This window comes from Canis lupus, chromosome 23, assembly GCF_048164855.1.
Source record: "Canis lupus baileyi chromosome 23, mCanLup2.hap1, whole genome shotgun sequence".
Taxonomy (NCBI): domain Eukaryota; kingdom Metazoa; phylum Chordata; class Mammalia; order Carnivora; family Canidae; genus Canis; species Canis lupus.
In genome coordinates this window covers 17,681,704-17,703,601 of record NC_132860.1, presented here as the reverse complement: position 1 = coordinate 17,703,601, position 21,898 = coordinate 17,681,704, and the positions used below count along the sequence as shown (strand labels likewise).

At 36.5% G+C, this 21,898-nt stretch overlaps 1 protein-coding gene across 3 annotated transcripts in view; it reads right to left on the bottom strand.

Moving 5' to 3' along the window:
- SBF2 (SET binding factor 2) overlaps positions 1 to 21,898 on the bottom strand; it is a 453,884-nt gene that overhangs the window by 104,363 nt on the left and 327,623 nt on the right. For all 3 annotated transcript variants that reach the window (XM_072794105.1, XM_072794106.1, XM_072794107.1), the window contains exon 17: positions 17,001 to 17,069. In XM_072794105.1, the coding sequence (XP_072650206.1) occupies positions 17,001 to 17,069 (69 nt within the window). The remainder of the gene's footprint in view (positions 1 to 17,000; positions 17,070 to 21,898) is intronic.

Here is a 21,898-nt window from a genome sequence, read left to right as displayed (position 1 = left end):
TTCCAACCCTCATGCTGCCCATGAATAAAATTCTGTCTAGTCTATGGCTGTATAATTCACAATCATCTCCCCTACCACAGCTCTCCTGCCTCCCCGCCAAAGTTTTACAATAGGTGGGACAGTGGGTAGAAATAGCAGAGATCTCACTGTTTCTAAGCAAAACCAGAGTGGACATTAAAGTTGGTTGGTTCCTTTCTCAATTTGGGGGACATAAATATTTTATACTAGATTCTATACATGATTATAGCAAAGTAAGAAGAAATACACTTTTGAGAGAAGTTCATTTTCTCTAGAAGATGGAAATATTCAAACAAATTTTCATGTTTTGATTAAGTTATTCTGCTGTAAAACTTTATTTTTAAATCAAAGGAATGATTTGACTGCCCTGGAATCCTTAATAGGATCCAGGATACTAGATATACTAAGTCTGAGGCAGAATCAGAAACACAGAAGACCCACCTCTGCAGCCTTGCCCCCATCTTCCTGTGTGACTTTTCAGCATATGGGATGCTGCCTCCTTTCAGTGCATTCTTTTTAGAGAAAATATACTTGGAGGGGACAACAGAATATATCAAATTCTATGCCACTGTGGAATAAATTAGAGCCTAGCTTCCACTCATATTTCCTTTCTCATTGTTTTCTCTCAAAATAAATGATTAGTTGATTTTAATGGCACTATACAATCTACTAAAAGACTGCTCAAGTTAGCAACTTTCTTTTAATTTCTATTCCAAAGTAGGAATTTAGCAACTTCTTTTGATCTCCTACATGTGAGCATCTTATGCTGTCTTATTCTTTGGCTTTTCCTCCTTATCTCATTCCACAGGTTTTTTCCACAAGTTTCTGACCTCTATCATTTTTTCTTCTCTTTCCTCCCAACTGGGCTTGGTGGTCTTCTCTCTTTACAAGACTCTCAAATTCATATTTTTCACCAGAACTATCTTTCAAGTTAAAATTCTGCAATTCTCATTATTTTCTACACAGCTCCACATATAAGTTCTGTAGCAGAGGCTACAGACTGGCAGCTTGTACTTCTTTTGTTCTGAATCTTGTTATTAATAATTAGGAAAATTGTAAAAGTGGATGTCTTCTTTGAAAACTGTGACCACGTTTTTGCCTGACAAGAAATGACTGGAACTAAATAAATGTTCCTTTAACATGAAACAAGAATTCTCCAGTTCTATACGATTTCCTCTTCAATCATTTACAACATTTGTCTGGTTTCTTTAAGCATTTGAGTTTGTCATCTTGTAAAAGAGGATAGGAAGAATAGATAGCAGGCTTGAATAGAACTTTTAAATTCCTTCTACCCCAAAGTGACGAATGTTTAGTGACAGATTGCTTCTAAACATATATTTGACATGATACCACTGGGGAGTTAGTCAGATATCTTGTTTGTTTTCAGTTAGAGTAACCAGCATATGACCTTTTAAGTAGGAAGTATATAGGCTAAGTAGAGTAGGGTGTTTGTGAATGAGGGGAGGAGATTTGTTGTTATGTAGCTTTTGGAGGGTTATCCCAAAGTTCTCCTGATCCAAAAGCAATACACAAACCATGTTCTCCATTCTTCAACTCCACCCTTCCCCACATTATTGATCTGTTTTTGCCATCAAAACTTAGCACAGAGCCAATAACAATTAATGACACAGTTGGTTTGAGTATTGAATCTTGTACTAAACATCCAGTGTGTCCACCTATAGGACTTTTGATTGGCTTTTACCACATTCATAAGACCTCCTGGAAGAACTGAGTTAACTCGACAAGAAAATGGGGGGTGGTTAATGACAGCAGCAGTCATTTGCATTTATTGAAGGCTTATCACGTGCTGGGCAGGAAGCACTTTACATGTTATATTGCATCTAATTCTCATAATAACCCTACAAGGTAGGTACCATTATCATCTTTATTTGTAGTTAATGACACTTTAGCACAGAGAAGTAAAATAACACATCCAAGGCCACAGAGCCATTAAGGCCTTGTCAGTGTGACTCTGATATCCAATTACTAGATGGCAAATTTTGTGAAAGTGGAAGGAAGTTGTATTTTGGAAGCTGTATACTGTGTAGCGGTTAAATGGATGGGTTCTGGAGTTAGACAAAATGGAGTATGAAGTCTAGTTTTAGTTTTCAAAAAACAACTTTGGGCTTTATTGGTCTTCTTTATTGTATTTTTCTTTTTACATTTCATTAATTTCCTTCAATCATTATTAAGGACCAATTATGTACCAGATACAATCCAGGTGATGAGGATGTATCAGTGAAGAAATGAAACTTCCTTCTTTCCTGGAGCCTACATTCATGTGGCAAGACACAGAAAATAAATATAGTAAGTATATGTGATGCACACACACACATAAGAACAGAGAATGGAGAATAACAGTGTTGGAGAGGGATGGGTAGAATTTTAAATAGGGTTATCAGGATAGACCTCACTGAGAAACTGACATTTAGGCAAAGACATGAGGAAACTAAGGGACAAAATTATGAAGTTAAATTTGGAAAGGTGCTTCTGAGTAGGATGAGAAGTCACTGTAGGGTTTTGAGCAGAATGACATGATTTGACTTATGCTTTAAAAGGGTAACTATGAAAAAAATAAATAAAATAAATAAAAGGGTAACTATGGCAGCCATGCTGATGATGGAATGTAAGGGGCAAAGGTGAAAGCAAGGGAAACCAGTAAGAGGATAATAATTCAGTTGAGAGCTATTACCATGGATTAGAAATTGTTTCCTTAAATTATAAATATTTACAAATTTCAGTCTCCCCACCCAATACTGAAGGCTCTAGGTTCCAAGTATTACTAGATGTCTTCAGGTTAGCTGCAGCTTAAGCTGCAGTGGAAGCAGATCACCTCAGATTTCTGCCTCCTTTTCATCTTTCATTCTTGAAGATTTCTCTTACTTTCTTGTGCTTAGTTATGTACTTAATAACATACCTGTATTTTATATTACATTTTTGGTGGGCTTTTTGCTGCTGGTGGTGGTGTTGTAGGTGTAGGGGTGTTTCAGAATATTTAGTGTGCTATATTGCTAGACTAGAAGTCCCTAGGTTCAAATTTCACCATTTCCTATTTGCTTGTTGAATGACCATGACAAGGTCTTTACATTTATCTAGACCCAGTTTCCTCAAAGATGAAATGGAGACAATAATACTTAGTCCATGGGATTGTTGTAAAGATTATGATCTAATTAATGCACATGAAGTACTTAGCCACAGTGCATGACACATAAGGAAATGCTTAATACACCTTAACTATCCTATCATCATTATCATCATCACCATCCTTGCAGCATCTTATATATAATACAATTATATACTCAATAAACAATTTCTAAGAGATCTACTGAAAATGAATTACAAATGGCAGTGTGCTTGGTGGGAAAGAGGTTCATCTTTCCCATTGGTTTGTCTCTAAGTGTATATCATAATGAGAGCCAAATGCATAAAAATGTTACAAGAACTCTTGCCACCCCCTCCTTTAAGAAAATTGATAGGGGCTGTACTAATACAGCTGCGATTCATTAAATGGCTTCAGTTAAACACCCAATGCTATGTTTATTGCCACCTCCCACTACTCCAGGACCAGAAGTGAAAGGGGAGGTAACCAGCCAAATATCAGACCTAACAATCTCATGCCTCTAAGAATAGTCAGTTTATGCAAACAGAGGGAAAGAATGTAGGATCTCTCCTCTGTAACCTGTGGGTCCCGCTGAGATACTAATTCTTTTTTTTTCTTCTAGGCAGTGTTTCCTCTGGTCTGCAGTTGACTTGGGGGCAGTAGGTAAGCTGTTCATTAGGTTGTCTGGAGGAGGCTCAGGGCTTCCTCCTCCCATGAGATTACACTCATTAGCTACTTAAATAAGATATTATCAGACAAAAGTTTAATTGAGCTCTACCTTAAAGTGTAATTTTTTTCCATAAAATACATGTTTCTTAAGTATAAATCAATGTTATTTGAATTGTAATCACATACAATCTGGGTCCGTCAATGCAAGTAATTCTAGAGAAGTGGGTGAAAATTTGACCTAAGAGCACTTCTCTTTCCATTAAAAGGAAAATTTTATTTTATAACCTGAACTAATCATGAAGGGAAGCCAGCATAAAATAACAGATGATTCAGGGTTAACTCAATTTTTCTCCTGAAATCAGCTCTCAGTCCTTGGTTTATGGTGGCTGGGTATTACCCATTGCCCCACCATTCCCTACAAAGCCCAGCACCTGTTAATAATATAACATGTGACTAAGTATTATATCATATATATTACATATAATATATATTAATATATTATAAAAATAATAAAAATGTTTTTCTGAGGTTTAAGAAGTTAAAATGGCTTTGAATATGGCTTATTTTTGACTGATAATATCTTTGTGGGTAAATATTTTTTATTTCATAGTGAATTCTAATACAAATCGAACTATCAAGTATAGAAAATCCATGAGGGAAAAATTATTTCATGGGTTGTTTTAGATATCTGAGTTTTAGATAAGCTCAGACTTTAGATGACAGGAAGTCAGACCACACCTTAAGGAAGAATTTAAAAGCAACACAATTAAGGGCACCTCACTGGCTAAGTCGGTTAAGTGTTAAGACTCTTGATTTCAGCTCAGGTCTTGATCTCAGCATCATGAGGGTAAGCCCTGTGTTGGGCTCCAGGCTGGGTGTGGAGCCTACTTAAAAAAAAACAAAAAAGTAACACAATTATACCTAAAATACGGAATACTGGGGGTTTGGAGAGCTTCTGAATTGGTGAACACAGGGAGACTTTGGGAGAGAGGCACACCTGGAGAGGGCACAGAAACTATGCACCCTTTCCCCACACCTGGTCCTTTGCATCTTTTTCCATATGGCTGTTCCTGAGTTACATCTTTTTTTTTTTTTTTTTTGAGTTATTTCTTTTCATAATAAGCTGGTGATCTAGCAAGTAACATGTTTCTCTGAGTTCTTTCAGCTGCTCAAGCACCAATGGAACCCAAGGAAGTGGTTAAAAGCACAGATTCCTACTAGATTCTTGGGGGAAGATGGTAGTAGAGTAAGAGGACCCTAGGCTCATCTTGTCCTATGCATACAACTAGATAGCTATCAAATCATTCTAAATACCACAGAAACTGACCTGAGGACTGGCAGAACAAACTCCACAACTAAAGATACAGAAGAGGCCACATCAAAGAAGGTAGGTAGTGCGGAGAAATGGTTTAGGGGAGAAACAGATCTTGGCTGCTACAGAGGGGAGGGAGGGAGCTGTGGTCATGGAGAAGGGTGAGAGAGAGGGGCACACAGGAATGCACGAGGAGAGTATTTCCCCATGGCCATTGGCTTGGAAAGTGAGAAGGGCTGAATTTTGTGAATTCTTGCAAGCAGAGGGGCTTAATGCCTAAAGTTTTAAGTGTTGGTGGGCTGTGCTGTGGGAGAGTCCAGAGGCATCAGGGCTGCTCCTGGAGAGAAGGTGGGCAAACAACCATGGCAGAGACAGTGTGGAAATAGTGAGCTAAAGAGCGCATGGGACACAATGGGGAGATTATTTGCTCTTCATGGAGCATGTCCTTGAGAGGCAGCATTCACTTAGACACTGCTCCAGGAACAAAGGAGCTGGCCAGCAACATTTCTCATCCCTATCCCTCAGCACAATCATAGGCCACATGCAGGAACCAGCAGAATGCACGCATTGGCTGCCTAACTTGCTTTTACACTAAGCTCCTGGTTGGGACTGTCCTTCTTGGTCACACTTCCCTCAGTCCCTATGTGCAGAGTCCTCCCCCAGAAGACTAACACAAACTCTGCCCACACCATGTCTCTGACCAGAGAATTCTGCAGGGACTCATTATCTTATGGAAGTGGTGTCAGGTCTTATTTTATAAGCAGACCAAAGTATACCTAATTAAAACTTGCCACATTCAGGCCAAGGACCAAATACTGCCGACAACAGGTAAAGAGAGCCTCCATGATGACTGGCTTGAAGGACTGAACACCCAGAACACAACAGCAGTTGTGTTATGTCAGGTCATGTAGTTCCTTAAAGCTTCAGGCCTCAGAACTACATGACATCTTCTTCATATGGCTATTTTTTCTCTTTATTTTAAAGATTTTGTTTATTAATTTGAGAGAGTAAGTGTGAAAGACACACAGAGAGAGAACGAGAGAGAGCACAAGCAAGGTGGAGGAACAGAGGGAGAGGGACAAGCAGACTCCCTACTGAACAGGAAGCCCAACTCAGGGCCCCATCTCAGGAGCCTGAGATCATGACCTGAGCCAAAGGCAGATGCTTAACTGACTAAGCCAATCAGGTGCTCCCACAAGGCCATTATTTTCAAGAGCAGGCTTTTCTAAGAGAAGCAGGCAGAGACTTAGACAAAATGTAAAGGCAGGAATTTATCCCAAATGAAAGAACAAAATAAGGCCACAGCCATAGGTCTAAGTGAAACATGCCTGATTTAAATCAATGACTAAGGTTACTCTCTAGATTTGAGAAAACAGTGGGGAACATTAGTGAATCCTTTAACACAGGGATAAGGAATAATATAGCAGAGATTAAAGGGCTCAACAAATGAAATGAGAAACACACTTGATGGAATAAACAGCAGGATAGAAGAAGCAGAGAAATGAACTAGTGACATAGAAGACAAAGAAATGGAAACAATGAAGCTGAAAAAAAATGAAAGAAGAACCATGCAAACAAGAATAGACTCAGAGAACTCAGTGACTCCATCAAATAGAATAATATTTGTATTATAGGAGTTCCAGAAGAAAAAGGGAAAAGGGGGCAGAAAATGTACTTGAAGATACAATGGCTGGAAACTTCCCTAATCTGGGGAAGGAAACATATCCAGATCCAGAAGGCAAGATCTGGATGTTTCCGAAAAAATTCACAAAAAGCAGATCTACACCAAGACATCTAATCATTAAAATGGCAAAATACAGAGATAAAGAAAAAATATTAAAAGACACAAGACAACAAAGGACAGTCACATACAAAGGAAACCCCATAAGGGTTTCATCAGCAGATTTTTCAGCAGAAACTTTCCAAGCCAGAACCGAGTGGCATGATAAATTTAAAGTGCTGAGTGGTAAAAAATCTGTAGCCAAGAATACTCTATCAGCAAGGCTAACATTCAAAATAGAAGTAGAAAGCAAGAGATCACAGACAAGCAATAATTAAAGGAGTACATAACCACTAAAATCAGCCCTATGAGAAATATTAAAGGGAACTCTGTGAGTGGAGGAAAAAGACCAAAAACGATAGTATGAAAGTAGGAATCACAAAAGCAATTAAAATGAATATTTCTATTAAAAAAAGTTCAAGGAACTCACAAAATAAAAGGATGTAAAATATGACACTATATATCTAAAACGTGGGGAGGACAGGAGTAAAGAATGGGTTCAAACTTGAATGGCCATCAATTTAATATAGACTGCTATGTGCAGAAGAGGTTATATACAAACCTAATGACAACCACAAATCAAAAACCACTAATAAATATGCAAAGAATAAAGAGAAAGAAATCCAAATATATCACTAAAGAAAATCAGCAAACATGGAAGGCAAGAAAGATCACAGAAAACCTTAAGAAACAATAAAACCAGTAATAAAACGACAATAAAGAGCTATCTATCAGTAATTTTTTTGAATGTAAATGGACTAAATGCTCTAATCAAAAGACAGATGACAGAATGGATAAAAAAAAAAAACAAGATCCATCTCTATGCTGCCTACACATACTTTATTTATTTTAAAATATCTATTTATTTGAGAGAGAGAGAGAGAGAAAATACAGGAGGAAAGGGGCAGAAAGGGAGGAAAAGAATCTCAAGCAGACTCCCCATAGAGTCTGAAGCCTGAAGTGGGGCTTGATCTCCCAACTCTGATACTATGACCTGAGCCAAAATCAAGAAATGGATGCTTAACCAACTGAGCCACCCAGGCACCCCTACAGAGACTCATTTTAGATCTAAAGACACCTGCATGAGCACTGGGTGTTATACAATATGTTGGCAATTTTAATTTAAATAAAATATTTTAGTAAATAAATAAAATAAAGACACTTGCAATTTGAAAGTGAGGGGGTGGAGAAACATTTATATCAGAAAAACTAGACTTTAAAAAAAGACTGTAACAAGATACAAAGAAGGGCCCTATATAATAATAAAAGGGATAATCCAACAAAAAGATGTAACAATTGTTGAGGTTGAAATTGGTAACAGATTATCCTTTGTGAATAAATTTCCCTATAATATTAATAAAAATGTCTTGATTGGTATGGCTTTCGTGTGTGTGTGTGTATTATTTTTTTTTAGATTGTATTCAATTGATATATATATATTATATATATATATATATATATAAGAGAGGAAAGAGCACATGAGCTGGGGAGAGGGGGAGAGGGAGAGGGAAAAGCAGACTCCCCACTGAACAGGGATCCTGACCCTGGGATCATGACCTGGGCTGAAGGCAGATGCTTTTTTTTTTTTTTTTTAAGATTTTACTTATTTATTCAAGATAGACATAGAAAGAGAGAGAGAGACAAGGCAGAAGGAGAAGCAGGCTCCATGCCGGGAGCCCGACGTTGAGACTCGATCCCGGGACTCCAGGATTACGCCCTGGGCCAAAGGCAGGCGCTGAATCGCTGAGCCACCCAGGGATCCCCTGAAGGCAGATGCTTAACTGACTGAGCCACCCAGGTGCCCCAGCTTTCATGTATATTAATGTTGAAGGATGCTCTAAGACTGCTTGCAGCAGAAGCAGTAATAGAAAAAGGGTTCTGAAAAGGAAAAGAGGGGAGAATGAGGAATAATCCCAGGAAAGTATGGAGAGTGGATTAGAAAGCTGAGAAAAAAGGCCCTCATATGAGGGAGGGAACAAAAATCACAGGTATCAAGGCCTGAACCCAGAGGGAAAGGGAAGAAGGGGAAATAGTTACCATACATCACAGTGTCATTATGTAAGGAAGCCTATAAGAGTATGAGGGATTCAAATAAAAAAGGTTTGTGTCCTTCATCATTGGCACATTCTTCAGTATAACAGTTCACTTTGTTTCCTCCTATTCTGCTTACTAGTAGTGATTTTCATTCCTCTCTACCCTATAAGATAATCAGCTACAGGGGAGCGTGGGGGGCAGAAATCATGTCTTAGGTATCACTGCAACTCACCCAATGCCTAATACAGAATTTTACACAAAGGAGACACTCAGCAAATTAGTTTAAATACAATTTTTTACCAGGCAGTTAATGTAACTTTATATCTATAAGTAACTATGTTCCTTTAAATTTCCAAACTGCCTTATATTACTAAACAGTGAAGATAAGTTGATAAAGAACAGTAATTCTAAAGTAATTCAGTTTCTCAGAAGGAGAGGTTTTACAGGACTAGGAGAAGAGAAGCAGCCACCCAAAACTGGAAAGAAACAGTAGGAGGAGCAAGAAGAGGTTGTGCTTAGAGGGGAGGAGGAAGGAATGCTAAGTTGTCTGAAAGAACAAGAAGAAAATGAAGGGAGGAAATAAAAGCAAGACACTGTCTCTGGCCATTCTAAAATTCTGCTGTGCTGGAGGTATCTGCTGTAATAAGCACATTCATATCTTTGCCAGGCCAAATTTGGATTCAGCCCACTGTTGATGTCTGTCTTCATTCTCAAATGTTTTTCTGCTAATTTATTTTTAAGCTTAGTATTTTATTTTACAGAAGAAAAAAGATGAAAAAAGACCCTTCATCACCACCCTCTGCCGATTTTTGCCAAAAATGTCATCCTTTGAGACCTATTGTAGGAAATGCAATGTATCCAGATCATGAAGTTTAGGAAGAACAAAATTCTTTTCCTATTTTGTAGATTTTTAAGAATCTCTCTTGTCATTTACCATTAGAGGGGAAAGAAGAACTGATGAAATATCTATTTTTTTATGTTATTGTAAGAGTTTTCTTCCAGCAACAATCTTAATATCATGAATTAGGTTCATCTCGATTCCATTGGTTAAAATTATCTATATGTTTTTTTTTAATTTTTATTTATTTATGATAGTCACAGAGAGAGAGAGAGGCAGAGACATAGGCAGAGGGAGAAGCAGGCTCCATGCACTGGGAGCCCGACGTGGGATTCGATTCCGGGTCTCCAGGATCGCGCCCTGGGCCAAAGGCAGGCGCCAAACCGCTGCGCTACCCAGGGATCCCTATCTATATGTTGTCATATCAAAAGTAGGACAAGTAGGGTCTATATTACTAACTTAAGGGCAAAACCAGTTAGTTATTCAAGTAACTTATAAATTATCAGAGAATTACAAAAGTGCATCTGGTGTGATTCTGAGTACTTAGTATGTTTTCTATTAGAAATACGTGGAAATTAGAGATTCACATATAATAATATGTGACAATTATTTATTAATCATAACATCCAATTAACCAGTATTTCCTGACTTTGCCCACTCTAAGCCAAAGCTTAATGAAGTATCCTTGCTGGATATAAGGATAATATTGGTCAGAGAAATGAGGGGACAGGAGTGATGTCAATTCAGTACCTCTAAGCAAAAAGATGAAAAGCTCCCAGAACTCTGCTATATAAATTGAGACTCACTTGGGGAATCTTATTATAAAGAATACAAACTTTGGAGTCAGACACTGAGTTTGAGTCATGGCTCTGCTACTTACTAGCTAAATGGTAGAAATTCCTTCATCTAAAATGGGAATAATATCCATTCATTTGGATTAGGCCCTGCAAGTCAAATGTAGCACTTTGTACTAGGTAGTAAGAATGAGCTGTCTTTATTATTGCTATCACTTTCCTTTGGACTTCTGTTCTTTACCATGTTCTATTTGATACATAGGCTTGCTTACACAAGAAATATCAGGTTTTGACATGAAAGATGCAGAAAACAGATTTTAGTTTGCTCATTTTGGGGGTCAAGGTTTGGGAGGAGAAATACTTCTAGTATGGTGGCAGAAAGGTCATTACTTAGGAGGTGGCTCAGGAAATTCTGGTTCTCCATGCTTTAATGCTCACTTTTCCTTCTCTGACTGATTAGGTAAAAGCTAGGTTTACACAAAGGACTTTTTTCGGGTAGTAATGAACAGATTTTCCTATCACACACACTATCCTGAATATATCTACTTGCCTTTGGCTTTTATATTTTGAAGTGGATAAATACCTATATCTCAAATTTATTTACAATTAGGTAAGTCGATATTCATTTAGACAGTATAAGCAAAGTTTACAATTTAGCAACAGAAAAATTAAAGAACTATAAAATTAGATTCTACATCTCACATTTTTTTCTTGGTATATTTACTAAAAGAGAATTAGTTTAATTATACTTTACATCTTGAATTAGATACAATTTAAAGCTATACAGAAGGTGACCTAAGCACTCTGGGTATGAAGAATTCTTAATTAATAACAGTCCTAAAGAAATCTTCTAACAAAATGGGCAAACTTCAAATATACTTTATTCAGTAAGAGAAGCCAGACATAAAGGAACATATATGATTACATTTATATGAAATGTCTAGAAAAGGCAAATTTATAGGGACAGAAAGTCTATTAGTAGTTGCCTGGGAATGAGAAGTGACTGCAAATGGACAGGAGATTTCTTTTGGAGTGATGGAAATGTTCTAAGATTAGATAGTGTGAGAGTTATACAAATCTGTAAATATACTAAGAATTGCTAAAATATACCCTTAAAATGAGTGAATTTTATAGTATACAAATTATACTTCAACAAACCTGTTAATAAAAATGAGTCCTCTGGGAGTATCCTTTTGGATACTAGAGAAGATAAGTGTTTTTTTTTTTAACATGTTGGAATGAAATGAGAATTTTAAAGAAGAAATAAGTCCACTTCTATTGAGAATGAGAGCCTGAATAATGCTGTTACGAAGCAAGACCTATCTTGATCAATAAATAACCTACAAAGTGCCACCCGTGTATGGGGGGATCTTTGCAATCTGGCAATGTGTCTCTTCAGGGTGCTTGAATTTAAGTCAAATAGGGTATTTCTATTTCTTCCCAGCGTAAACATGAATTACAATGAGTACCAGGGAAGAAAGCATCAATTCTTCTGGGCATTCATTTTGAGCATCAGTAACCAACCAATGCGCCTCAAAGAAGTAAAAGAAGGGATCTCTCATATTTTGATGGATTCTAGGATACTCTCTAGATTATCTGGGTGATTAAGAACTACAACAGGATGACTCTAAGATTTATGGATCATGGAGAGGGCACTACACAGTAGCTCATGATGAAGGGGCCCCATGGCCTTTACTTTTGTCCAAGGCTATCATGGGAAAAGATTAAGAGAAGGGTATCTTATTTTGGTTTTATTTCTGCTCTAACTATTGGGTTTTAGCTTACTCTTTAATTCTTTTTATTCCAAAAAGTGACATTTACACAAGAATCCTTGCTTTAAACTTTGAGTATATATTTCAATTAATTTAAAAAAACATGATTTTTTTTTAATAAAAAGGACCTAAGTAAACAAAAGGTAACCCAATGTTATTCAGTAACTGAAATGTTCCTCCGTTAAAAGCTGATTGATGAATATGAAAGGCCATTAGACAGTACGTTTCTTCAGGGTAAGGACCATGTGCTATTCACTTGCAATTAGGCAACAAACATAAGCATAGGGCTTGCCGTACCTAATAACTATTTGCTGAACTGAGGATGAAAGCATCATATAAATGTTAAGCTAATATAAGTGTAAATGATTACATTGTTTTTCACCATTAAAGTAATCCTTAACAATTTTTTAAAAGATTTTATTTGAGAGAGAGAGAGAGAGAGAGCATAAATTGTGTGGGGGGGGGAAGGGCAAGCAGACTCCCCGCTGAGTAGTGAGCAGGGAGCGGGCACAATCCCAGGACCTAAGCCAAAGGAAGATGCTTAACCAGCTGAGCCACTCAGGTATCCCCAGTAATCCTTAATAATTTAAACCTGGCTCTTAAAATATCACCTTCAAGAAAGGCTTCATAAGTTAAAGAAGCATGAGTTACTTAGAACTCATTAAAAGTAGAGAAAAGTGAGAAAACTGAAAGGGAAAAAATGCCTCAAATTTGTGGTGTTGTGGCATAAAAAATTCCCAAGGATCTAAGATATATAATGTTACAAGTGAAACATCTTAGATATTTTTACACAAAGGAAAATGCTAAAAGACAAACATCACATTTCACCTGGATCAATGAAATAATCTGCTCTTTTTTTTTTATAATCTGCTCTTATACTTATGGTAAATAAACACACATACACACAGACACTATCTTTTCATTAAGAAAAAATATATTTGCATACTAATACCTAATATAATTAGGTATTAGTGTTATATACTAATTAGGTATACAAAAAGATCTTCAAGATGACTAAATGAAAAAAACAAGGTGAGAAAACAATGTAAATGATTTGATTAGTTTTTAAAAAAAGAGTAATTTTATCTGTATTTATCTACTGGCAACGAGTGACTTTTTTTTCCCTAAGAATAAGCCAACTGTCAGAGGATATGGGGTAGAAGTGGGAAAACAAGCTTTTGTTTTGCATTTTTATATGTTTCTGTAGTATCTGAATTTTCTAATCTCATATATATATTTTATTTAAGGAAATACCCTTCCAGTTGATGCACTGTGGAACAGTTTTATGTGTTTATTATTTGGTATTAGAAAGACTAATATAAGCTCCTACTGGCCATGTCAATGTTTCACTCATGTGGCTGCCCATATGTTACCTGGCATAGTAACTTTGTATATTGAGATGTTCAATAAAGTTTTGTTGCATTGAAAAAAAAAGTGCAATAAATATTATTAAAAATATTTTCACGTAAGTTCAAATATGACAAACTGCTGAGTCAATTCTGTGAAGCATGCTGAGCAAGACCCAGGAGTTTATATTGGCTGAACACCATAAGCATGGCTCATTTGCAATCTGTGACCAGGATAGTGCAATTTACATCTACAAAATTTTCCTCAATTATACACCAGAAATAATTCCCTATAAGTTAGAAATTTAGAAAGTATCTGAGAATTGGTATGATCCACCCTCACCCTCTCTAACCCCACTGTGTCAGTTACTGACGCAATGTCTTTCCTCCAAATTGACCTTTCTTTGCCCTGCTTTGTGGTACTGGAACTGGACATATAAACATTTCTCCTTTACCAGCTGGCACAATTCTAACTTTTGTCAGTATAAAGTGCTGAAGGGCCAATGCAGTAGAAAGTGGTTTCTTTTCCTGGTTCTGGTGTGCTTTTTCCTTCTAGTTCCTATGGCATGCCCCTGCTAGTGGTGTACGGGACACCCCCAAATGCTCACCATTTTTGGAATTTCAGTGGTGGTCCAGACAGTGGCTTCTTATTAAGTTTCACTGGCTTTCTACTAAGGGGGATTACCAGCAAGTTTTGCCAGAACTTCAGGAGGTAGTTTCCCACTTAACAGCTCTGGTCTGTGGCACCTCAATGAATTTCTATGCCATCCAGTGGCCAAAACATTGCTCTAGCAAGGTTTGAATCACAAGTCTTATTGGGATGAAGCCTTCTTCCAAGTTTGCTCCTTTCTTGGGTACTCTACCTACACCCAAGAAGTAGTAGCTGCTCCCTATTTCTGATATGCCTGTATTCTTTGGAATTCTATTTACTTCTTGGGAGTTAATCCCCTGCTACTTACTACTTAATAACTTAAGGTTTTCCTGCACATATTACTGGTATGGTTTCTGGCTCCTAATTCATGGCCAAACCAAGCCAACAACAAAGAATTAAATCCATAAACCCACTCCTAAAACATACGTTTGAATTATTGTTTGATAACACAGAGAAACAATATGGCATTTAACCCAACTTATTAACTACTTAAAAACTCCCACAAAACTAAAAATCAGTATGATGGTTTTGTACTGTGTAAACTAAGCTAAGTGAGGACATTTCCCAGATTTTCTTTTCTCTATGATTCCAGGGTTTGGGTTGGCCACAAGAGAAATTTCTCTAAGATTTGAACAAAAATGAATCAGCAGTCATTACACTTTGAAGGTAATATCGGATGTGCTGCTATAGCTCACACACTGTCACTGCTATGCCGGCTCACATTGATATGGCGACGAGACTAAGCTCAGAGTTTTCCAGTTCCTGCCACATCTCCTTCAGCTTCTCCTAGCCCAGGGCCAGATGCTTGTGTAGCTCTATGGCTAATAGTGCTGCTTTTTTTGCAGGTCATTTGCACTGTTTGGGTTAGAAGAAGTAAGAGATATACACAGATTCCACTTTGTCCTTGTTCTTCCCTGTGTCATGACCTATAGAGACTTCAGGCCCACAGGTAGAGCCTAATTCAAAGCCTTCCAAAAACTTTCCCCCCAGTTTTTATAATAATATAAGTAAGGGCTGGTCCCTTATAATAAATTCCTTAATTATATCGCTCATGGTACTTCTGCTATCCTGATCAAACCCTCTTTAATATACACTATAAAATGGTTAAATGACTCTCCTTAAAAAAAAATCATAAGCAATGGGTTACTTAAGCAATTGAGTTTCTATTGCAATTCTTATTTTCCCTATGTTTCTTATTTATTTCTACATAGTATTTTTTAAATCTTGGAAGTGGGATAGATTTAAAATGTCATTTTCTTTAGCAAATGCCAGGTGAGGGCCTAATATGAAGGCTTGTTAGGCAGAGGACTAAGTCTTCTGGCTGCTCTGAGATACAGAGATAAATTTCCCACATGGTTTGGGATCCAGGATAGCCTGGCCTATTTCTGTAATAGTGTTCTCCATGCTAGCAGGGGAATGAGATGAAGGATCAGGGAGTTCAGAGAAGACTAGTATGTATGCATTAAAGGAAATATGAAGTGGGCCTGGAGCCAGGCTTAAGTTGGGGAGGGAAGACCAAAAGATGATGGTGAGGCTCATTAGTTGTCATTAGCCTCTAAACCTTGAATTCATTTGTTTGACATTTTTGAGATTTGTCCTTGTTTCCTGAGCATGTTCAGTATGACTTGCCAGTTCTCAGAAGTGTGAACATCATAAATTCCACTTTCTGTTTTCAAAGAGGAAGGGAGGGGTAAGTAGGAAGAAAGAGGGATATGCAGTGACTTAGCAGAGAAAGAGCTCCAAATAATGGGGAACGTTTGGGTTAAGATCTCTAACTGTGTGGACAGACTTAAAAACAAACAAACAAATAAACCTGGCCTTATCAATAAATATCTATGAAATAATATCCTAGCCTCATGGAATTTATTTTCTGTGGTAGAGGAAAATACTCAAATGTAAAAAAATGAATATATAATTTCAGGTGTTACAAAATGTTTTAAAGAAAAATAAAGCCCCCCCCCAAAAAAAAGGAGGGATGGAATGGGTGGGGTTCCATCTTAGGAGATGATTTAATATTATATATTAAATTTTCTACACACAGTATCTTTAGCCCTTGAACAATGTGGGGATTAGGACACTGACTCTCTGTGTAGTCAATAATCTGTGTATAACTGTTACGCCCCCAAAACCTAGCTATTCATTGCTTAGAGATGACTGGAAACCTTACTGATAACATGAATAGTTGATTAACACATAGTAGGTGCATGTATTATATACTGTATTCTTGCAATAAACTAGAGAAATGCTATTAAGAAAATCATAAGGAGGGACGCCTGGGTGGCTCAGCAGTTGGGCACCTGCCTTCGGCTCAGGTCATGGTCCTGGGATCCGGGATCATGTCCCGCATCAGGCTTTCTGCGAGTAGCCTGCTTCTCCCTCTGCCTATGTCTCTGCCACTCTCTCTGTGTCTCTCATGAATAAATAAATAAATCTTAAAAAAAAAATCACAAGGAAGAGAAAATACATCTGTAGTACTCTACTAGAAAAAACACAAATAAGTGGACCCATGCAGTTCAAATCTGTGTTGTTCAAGGTCAACTGTATGCAATAAGTGTTACAATAAATATAACCATAGATGTATCTAAGATATACAATAGGAAAAGATTCATGTAGTTCCATGATAGATCAGACTACTTATATTTATATAAATCATAATGAGCTTATGTATAGACCAATGAAACTTACCCTGTAGAAAGCACTGGTCAAAGGGAGCAATGCTGCAGCAATGTTATATTCTTCTAAACTTGAACAATCCTTAAACAAAGAGAAACAAGCATAATTAGGACATTTATACTAGAAATCACAAATATATGGGAAAAAAAATCTAGGATACACTGTTTACTGTCTTACGGGGTTTTTACTTTTATTCCAAATTGTCACTAAGTCTTACTTAGGTAAAATTGAAAAACAAAACTGTCCTTGAAGCACATTATTTTAGAAATGAGATAAAAATATGTTTGAGAAAGACTTTTTAAAAGTTTTTATTTAAATTCCCATTAGGTAACATATAGTGTAATATTAGGTTCAAGTGTACAAAATAGTGATTCAACACTTCCATACAACACCTGGTGCTCATTACAGCAAGTACTTCCTCAATCCACATCACCTGTTTAACTCTATTCCCCACCCAACCACCGCTCTGGTAACCATTCTTTTCTTCTCTAAAGTTACATAAGTTTCTTGGTTTTCCCTCCTTCCTTTCCCTTTGTTTTGTTTCTTCAATTCAATTCCATGTGAGTGAAATCACATGGTATTTGTCTTTCTCTGACTGACTTATTTCATTAGCATAATACTATCTAGCTCCATCCAGGTCATTGCAAATGGCAAGATTTCATTCTTTTTTATGGCTTAGTAATATTCCAATGTCTTTGTGTTTGTGGTTATGTGTACACACACCCCACTACTTCTTTATCTTTTCATTCAGCCAATGGACATGTGGGTTTTTTCCATAATATGGGTATTATAAGAAATGCTGCTATAAACATTGGGGTGCATGTATTCCCTTTGAGTTAGTATTTTTGCATTCTTTGGATAAATACCTAGTAGTGCAATTGCTGCACCATAGGGTAGTTGTATTTTTAACTTTTTGAGGAATCTCCATGCTGTTTTCCAGAGTGGCTACACCAGTTTGCATTCCTACCAACAGTGCAATATTGGTCTATACATAAGCTTATTATGATTTATATAAATATAAGTAGTTTGATCTATCATGGAACATGAATCTTTTCCTCTTGTATGTCTGAGATACATCTATAGTTATATTTATTATAACACGTATTGCACTTATTTCCCTTTCTCCACATCCTTGCCAGCACCTGTTATTTTGGGGTTTTTTATTTTAGCCCTTCTGGACTTGTGTGAGATGATATCTCATTGTAGTTTTGATTTGCATTTCACTGATGATGAGTGATGTTGAATATCTTTTCATGTGTCTGTTAGCCATCTGTATTGTGTCTTCTCTGGAGAAATGTCTGTTTGTGTCTTTTGACTAATTTGTAATTGGATTATTCATTTTTCTAGGTGTTGAGTTTGATAGGTTCTTTATATATTCTGGACACTTACTCTTTATCAGATATGTCATTTGCAAATATCTTCTTCCATTCTGAAGGTTGCCTTTTAGTTTTGTTGTTTCCTTTGCTGTGCAGAAAGTGTTTTATTTTGATGAAGTCCCAGTCATTTACTTTTGCTTTTGTTTCCCTTGCGTAGTAAGAAATTGCTATAGCTGACATCAAAAAGGTTACTGCTTTTATTGTCTCTAGGATTTTTATAGTTTCAAGTCTCACATTTAGTCTTTATATATATATATATATATATATAATATATATATATATAAAGATTTTATTTATTTACTTATTGAGAGACACAGAGAGAGAGGCAGAAACATAGGCAGAGAGAGAAGCAGGCTCCTTGTGAAGAGCCTGATGCGGGACTCTAATCTATTTTGAATTTATTTTTGTGTGTGGTGTAAGAAAGTGGTCTAGTTTCATTCTTCTGCATGTAGCTGTCCAGTTTTCCAACACCATTTGTTGATGAGACAGTTCTTTTCCTATTGGATATTCTTTCCTGCTTTGTGGAAGATTAACTGCCCATATATAGTTGTGGATTCATTTCTGGATTTTCTATTCTGTTCTATTGATCTATGTGTCTATTTTTGTGCCAGTACCAAACTGTCTTGACTACAGTCTTGTTATACAGCTTGAAGTCTAGAATTGTGATGCCTCCAGCTTTTTCTTCTTCAAGTTTGCTTTGGCTATTTGGGGTCTTTTGTGGTTCCATGCAAATTTTAGGATTGGTTCTTCTAGCTCTTGAAAAATGTTGTTGGTATTTTGATAAGGATTCCAATTAAATGTGTAGATTGGTTTTGTTCTTCCAATCCATGGACATAGAATGTCCTTCCATTTCTTTGTGTTCTCTTCAATTTCTTTCATCAGTGTTCTGTAGTTTTCAGAGTACAGATCTTTCATGTCTCTAGTAAGGTTTATTCCTAGGTATCTTTGGTGTATTTGTAAATGGGAATGATTCCTTAATTTCTCTTTCTGCTGCTTCGTTATTGGTGATTAGAAATGCAACAGATTTCTGCAGGTTGATTTTTTTATCCTGCGACTTACTGAATTTGTGTATCAGTTCTAGTAGTTCTCTGGTGGAGTCTTTTGGGTTTTCTATATAGAGTATCATGTCACCTGCAAATAGTTAGAGTCTTACTTCTTCCTGATTGGCTTAGATGCCTTTTATTTCTTTTTGTTGTCTGATTGCTGTGGTTAGGACTTCCAGTACTATGGTAAATAACAGTGGTGAGAGTGGACATCCCTGTCCTGTTCCTGACTACAGAGGAAAAGGTCTCAGTTTTCCCCATTGAGGATGATATGCGCTGTGGGTTTTCATACATGTCCTTCATTACACTGAGGTATGTTCTCTCTAAACCTACTTTGTTCAGGGTTTTTTTATCACGAATGGATGTTGTACTTTGTCAAATGCCTTTTTTCCATCTATTGAAATGATTATATAGCTCTTATCCTTTCTTTTACCAACATGGCTTATCATGTTGATTTGTGAATATTGAATTTCCCTTGCAACCCAGGAATAAATCCCGCTTGATTGTGGTGAATGAGTTTTTTTAATGTATTGTTGGATTCGGTTTGCTAGTATTTTATTGAGAATTTATGCATCCAAGTTCATCAGGGATTGGCCTGTCATTCTCCTTTTTAGTGAAGTACTTATCTGGTTTTGGTATCAGGATAATGCTGGCCTCATAGAATGAATTTGGAAGTTTTCCTTCCTTTTCTATTTTTTGGAATAGTTTGAGAAGAATAGTTATTAACTCTTCTTTAAATGTTTGGTGGAATTCACCTGTGAAGCCTCTGGCCTTGGTCTTTGATTTGCTGGGAGTTTTTTTGATTATTGATTCAACTTCTGTTTACATTTTCTATTTCTTCTTGTTTCAGTTTTGGTAGTTTATATGTTTTTAGGAATTATTTTCATACACTGCTGGTAACCAGCTACCTTTACTTTCTTATTTTATAAAGACTGTTAAAAGCTGTGTAATTTATACAAAAAAAAATTTGAGGGGCTCTTAGTGTATTTACTGTATTTCATGGACTCTAAGATGACACTTTTTTTCCCCCACACTTTAACTTCTCCAAGACTGGAATCCATCATATAACTGATTGGAACTGTTATATGACATTAGTCATTTCATTTCATTAAATGAAATTAGTATTGAGCACAAAAGGTATTTTGTTATTAATCGGGCAAGAAATGTTGCCAATGCCAAAACTCATTGGTTTTGAAATGCTGGGGAATGGGATAGTCAGATAATCTCAGTGGGAATGTAAAATGGTATAGGTGCTAGGAAAACAGTATGGCAGTTCCTCAAAAATTTAAAAACAGAATTACCATATGATCCAACAATTCTACTACTAGTTATATATCAAAACAAGTGACTTGAATAGATTATTTGTACATTCATGTTCACAATAGCACAAAGTTAAAGCAACTCAATTCTTAGTTCCTCAAGGAAACATACCTAAAAGGTTTCCGCAGGAATGATAAGGGGAGTATACTTGAACTTGCACAAACATTAATTTTATAGAGTATTGATAGCTGTTCCTTGTGGGGAAATTTGGCTAAACAAAATTAAATGAGGTGCTTTTTTTTTTTTTTTTTTTTTTTTTTAACTGTAGGGCTTTTCAAAGTTTTTACATTGTGACTGTTATGGAGAAAATTTGGTTGGCAGCATTTCCAAACCTACTTTGACTAAGAACAGTTTTTTTAAAAAGCAATTGAAAATATATTTTGGAAAAATTATGATTCAAGATTATCAAAAATCTGAGAGAATTCCTACCAAAAGATCACTTTAAAACCTGTTATGGAAAATCAATCAATCAATCAATCAATCAAACCTGTTATGGACTTTTATTTGTTTAATATCCTATCACTTTCAGGGGTACGTCATAGTGACTCAATATTTTTCTACATTACCCAATGATTCCCATGATGAGGCTAGTTAGTCTCATCAAAGAAGTGACTACAATATTGACTAAATTTCCCATGCTGTATATTACATCCCCATGATTTATTTTATAACTGGATCTTGATTTCTCTTAATCCCCCCCTTCCCCTATTTTGCCTATACCCCAACAACTCTCTCCTCTGGTAACCAAGTTTGCTTCCTGTATCTGAGTCTGTTTCTGTTTTGTTTTGTTTGCTCATTCATATTGTTTTTTAGGTTTACATAAGTGAAATCATACAGTATTTATCTTTCTCTGATTTATTTCACTTAGCATAATATGCCTACTCTAGGTTCATCTTTGTCCCAAATGGCAAGATTTCATTCTTCCCTCTCTCACACACACACACCCCACATCTTTATCTGTTTATCTACTGAGGAACACTTAGGCTGCTTCCATATCCTAGCTATTATAAATAATGCTGCTATGAACAGGGGAGTGCATATATCTTTTTGGATTGGTGTTTTTGCTTTCTTTGGATAAACACCCAGCAGTAGAATTGCTGGCTCATATGGTAGTTCTATTTTTTATTTTTTTCAGGAACCTCTATGCTCTTTTCCTTCCTTCCTTCCTTCC